Below are 3,276 nucleotides of genomic sequence, written 5' to 3' on the forward strand. Positions count from 1 at the left end.
CCATCTGCTGTAGAGGGAGAATGAATGTGAAGCACAGGCTGTGTCTTGTAACCTAGTAAGCCGCCTACCTTAACAGCATTTTTAGGTGTTTATACCACGTTCCGTGTGTGTCTAGCTAGCTAGCTCACTGGTTATTCTAAACACAGCCTCAAACAACAGCTATCATCTCATCGTTTCAGCCACCATTTTTTTCCTTATGGCGTAAATAACTTTAAACGGTTTTATTGTGTGTTAGTTTGGCATTGAAGCGATCTTATATTTATGCCTGGTGTTTTTAGGCAAGAAACAGTTTTCTGGGTCCGGTTCTTCGACAGTGGTTTAACAAAACCCGGATTAGTTCACATATCCCGGATTAACCTAGCTCGATCTGAAATGGAGTTTTTCCGGCTCTTCTAAAACATATTTCATAGACTATAATAGAGCAGCTGACCGTTCATGTAAGGATTTATAAATCTGTGTAGACTAACATAATTATAGCATGGCTAAACAGCGGGCAGCATATTTCAGCGCTGCTGAATTGCAGCTTATAATGGAAGGATATGAGGAAGTTAAACATTTAATAAAAACCAAAGGGAATACTATAGCTGCTGCAAAAGTCCGCCAGGATGCATGGCGAAAAATAGCTGCCAAATTAAATGCGTAAGTAAACCTTATATTTAATTAGTCTGGGAGTGCACTAATTATGCAGTAGCATTTATATGACACCTGTGCTGACCAACGAGTGTATTATGTTTTGGTTACAGTCTTATTCTGATGTTGGTCACGATTACAATTACAGATCCAACCCTATGGGACCAAGAAGAACGTGGCAACAAGTGAAGACGAAATACAAAAATATCGTTCAAAGTGGTAGGTCATGGTTTTTTAGTAGGTTTGATGCCAATGCTTTTGTTTTTTTGTTAGGGACTGCACAATATGATGACATTATCCCTTTTTTTACTCACTTTGAGTAATATCAGCTGTATTTATTTAAGAATTAAAAATGTATAACCATGACGATAAACACACGACAGATGTTTTATTTACTTATGATTACGACGTATGTAAAATACAAACTGTTCTTGAAAGCATGTGCAGTGCAACACTTTTTTTCTCATTATTAGTGTTTTTGTTATTGTTGCAATAAAGTAGAGTCAAAATGTAATCATATCTTTTTCTTGTACGTTTTACACATTTTTCTGTGACATTTTCCTCAGACCCTTAGCACCCCCTTGTGGCCCTCTGGGCCCAATTTGAAAACTGTTGGAACCCAGAATTTTGAATTTGAATTTTAAAAACTCAATGTTCTGAATTGAATAACTTGAAGGTTTAACATCATTTAGCTAACAAGAGAAAGGCTGCACTGAAGAAGATGGGACTAATCCCAACAAAAGAGGAGTACATCGATGAAGAAGAGCTGCCCCCTGAGGACAATGTGGAGGCTCCTATCATAGCGAGCATAGTTGGTGGCTGCTCCTCTGATCCAGGAGATACAGCTGGCTGCAGCAGTTATGTCAAAGGTGTGTGCACCACATTCTATATTTGTCTCTACAAATCAATACTGCAGTAAATATAAATAATTGATATCACATCATTTCAGTGACTGAACATGGACTGGCCCTGCTTCAGCCACCAGTATTATCAGATGAAGAGCTGGACTCTGTAAGATTACATCTCTGTTCATTTGAATTTTTAAAGTGATATCAATGTAGTATTAAATAAACAATATCATTTTTAAAACACAGTAAATGCTTAGAACATGTAGAAATTTTAATTATTGTTTTAATGCTTTCTTTTTAAAGGAACCTGTGGAAGATGTTAAGACACTATACAAGAAGTATCTCAAAATAGAGATCTCAAACAGAAAGCAAGAAATGGCATACAGAGCTTTAAAAATGCGCAAAGTGGAGAAAGAAATTCAGTTACTGGACAAGAAATTGGATGTAAGTGTGATATTTGATAATGGATCGTCAGAATAAAGGATAAATGTACCTTTAAGATCCACTAAAATCTGTTTTCAGACATTTTAGTTTATGTTGGCGTAGTTTAGTTAGGAAAACAGGAATACAATGAAAGAGAAATATTGGTTTTCTATGTTCATTTCTGAAATTTAAAAATGAGTAAAGTGTCAAAAATACAGTGAAATGTATTTAAAATTCGACAGAGAACTGTGTCTCTTAAATGACTAGATAGATAGATAGACTTTGCAGTTAAAAGTAGGCTGAATAGAAGCACTTGTTTGAATATTTATTATGATTATTAATATAATTTGTCTCTGGAACTACAATAGTAAGTAGAAATGTGCCTTTTTATTACTACAGCAAAGGCTGATCTTTCATGTTGAAAATAAAGCATTTGTTATATATCTGACATAAAGCAGAGTTGACCCTCGCCATTTGATTTCTGTCATATTCACAACTTAATATTTTGGAGAGTGATTGTCAAACCTGGTCCACCATTTCTGATAGATCTGATTCAACTACTTTCCTCTTTAGAAGAGTGTTGCGCGATCTAAACTGGCTATGGTGAAAGAAGGAATGTCATCCAGTGTTGGTTGTGTCCAGTGTGAGCAATAAAGTCTACCTCCTATTTCATGTAAAAACAAATATATATTATTTACAATTTAAACATTTTAAAAACAATGCCCATAAAGCAGGCAAACAAAATGAAAGGGGCAGTTAGCATTGAGAAAATAATTGCAGGTAGTCAATGAAATGAAAATCAGTTAACGTGATGTTGCTGACAAGTGGTAAATGGATGATTAGCACTTGAAAAAAGCTAATTCATTCTGGTTGCGAACCTAATGACAAGCTTGTCCAACGTGCTGAAAACATGACCTATTGATCTTCCATACGACTGCATTATTTTAGTTAAAAACAGTCAATGATGAAACTGGGATTAAGGCATTTTAGGCTTCTTACCTGCTTACCTGTGTCTCTTTAGTCCCAGTACACTGGCCAGGATATTTATCTTGTACATACAGCCTGAGGCAGCGAAGCAACTTATAGCACTTCTTTCCATTTCTTTCTTTTTCTGTGAACTGTAAACCACTTTCATATTAGGTAGGTTTTAAAATTTGGCTTCCTAGATAATAATTTTTTTAATGAAATATTTATACACCACTCTGGAGTTTTGAGTTGGACTTAAATCATACATTTCCCATAAATCATACATTTCCCATAAATCCACATGGTTCAGTGTACTGACACATTTATTAAAGCCATAATTGGTTTATGTAGTATTTAGTATGTGCTACAAAATGAATGTTTTTGCTATTGGAATAGCCATAGTCAAACG

General features: G+C 35.2%; 1 protein-coding gene across 1 annotated transcript; it reads left to right on the forward strand.

Annotated features, from left to right (window-relative positions):
- The first annotated feature begins 76 nt into the window (after positions 1-76).
- On the forward strand, positions 77-2,559 carry si:ch211-107p11.3 (GT1 domain-containing protein). The gene is made up of 5 exons (XM_026267037.1): positions 77-639; positions 779-849; positions 1,323-1,499; positions 1,580-1,641; positions 1,782-2,559. The coding sequence occupies exons 1-5, from the start codon at positions 479-481 to the stop codon at positions 1,956-1,958; spliced, it is 648 nt and encodes a 215-aa protein (XP_026122822.1). The 5' UTR covers positions 77-478; the 3' UTR covers positions 1,959-2,559.
- The last annotated feature ends 717 nt before the right edge of the window (positions 2,560-3,276 follow it).

This window comes from Carassius auratus, chromosome 7 (assembly GCF_003368295.1).
Source record: "Carassius auratus strain Wakin chromosome 7, ASM336829v1, whole genome shotgun sequence".
Lineage (NCBI taxonomy): Eukaryota > Metazoa > Chordata > Actinopteri > Cypriniformes > Cyprinidae > Carassius > Carassius auratus.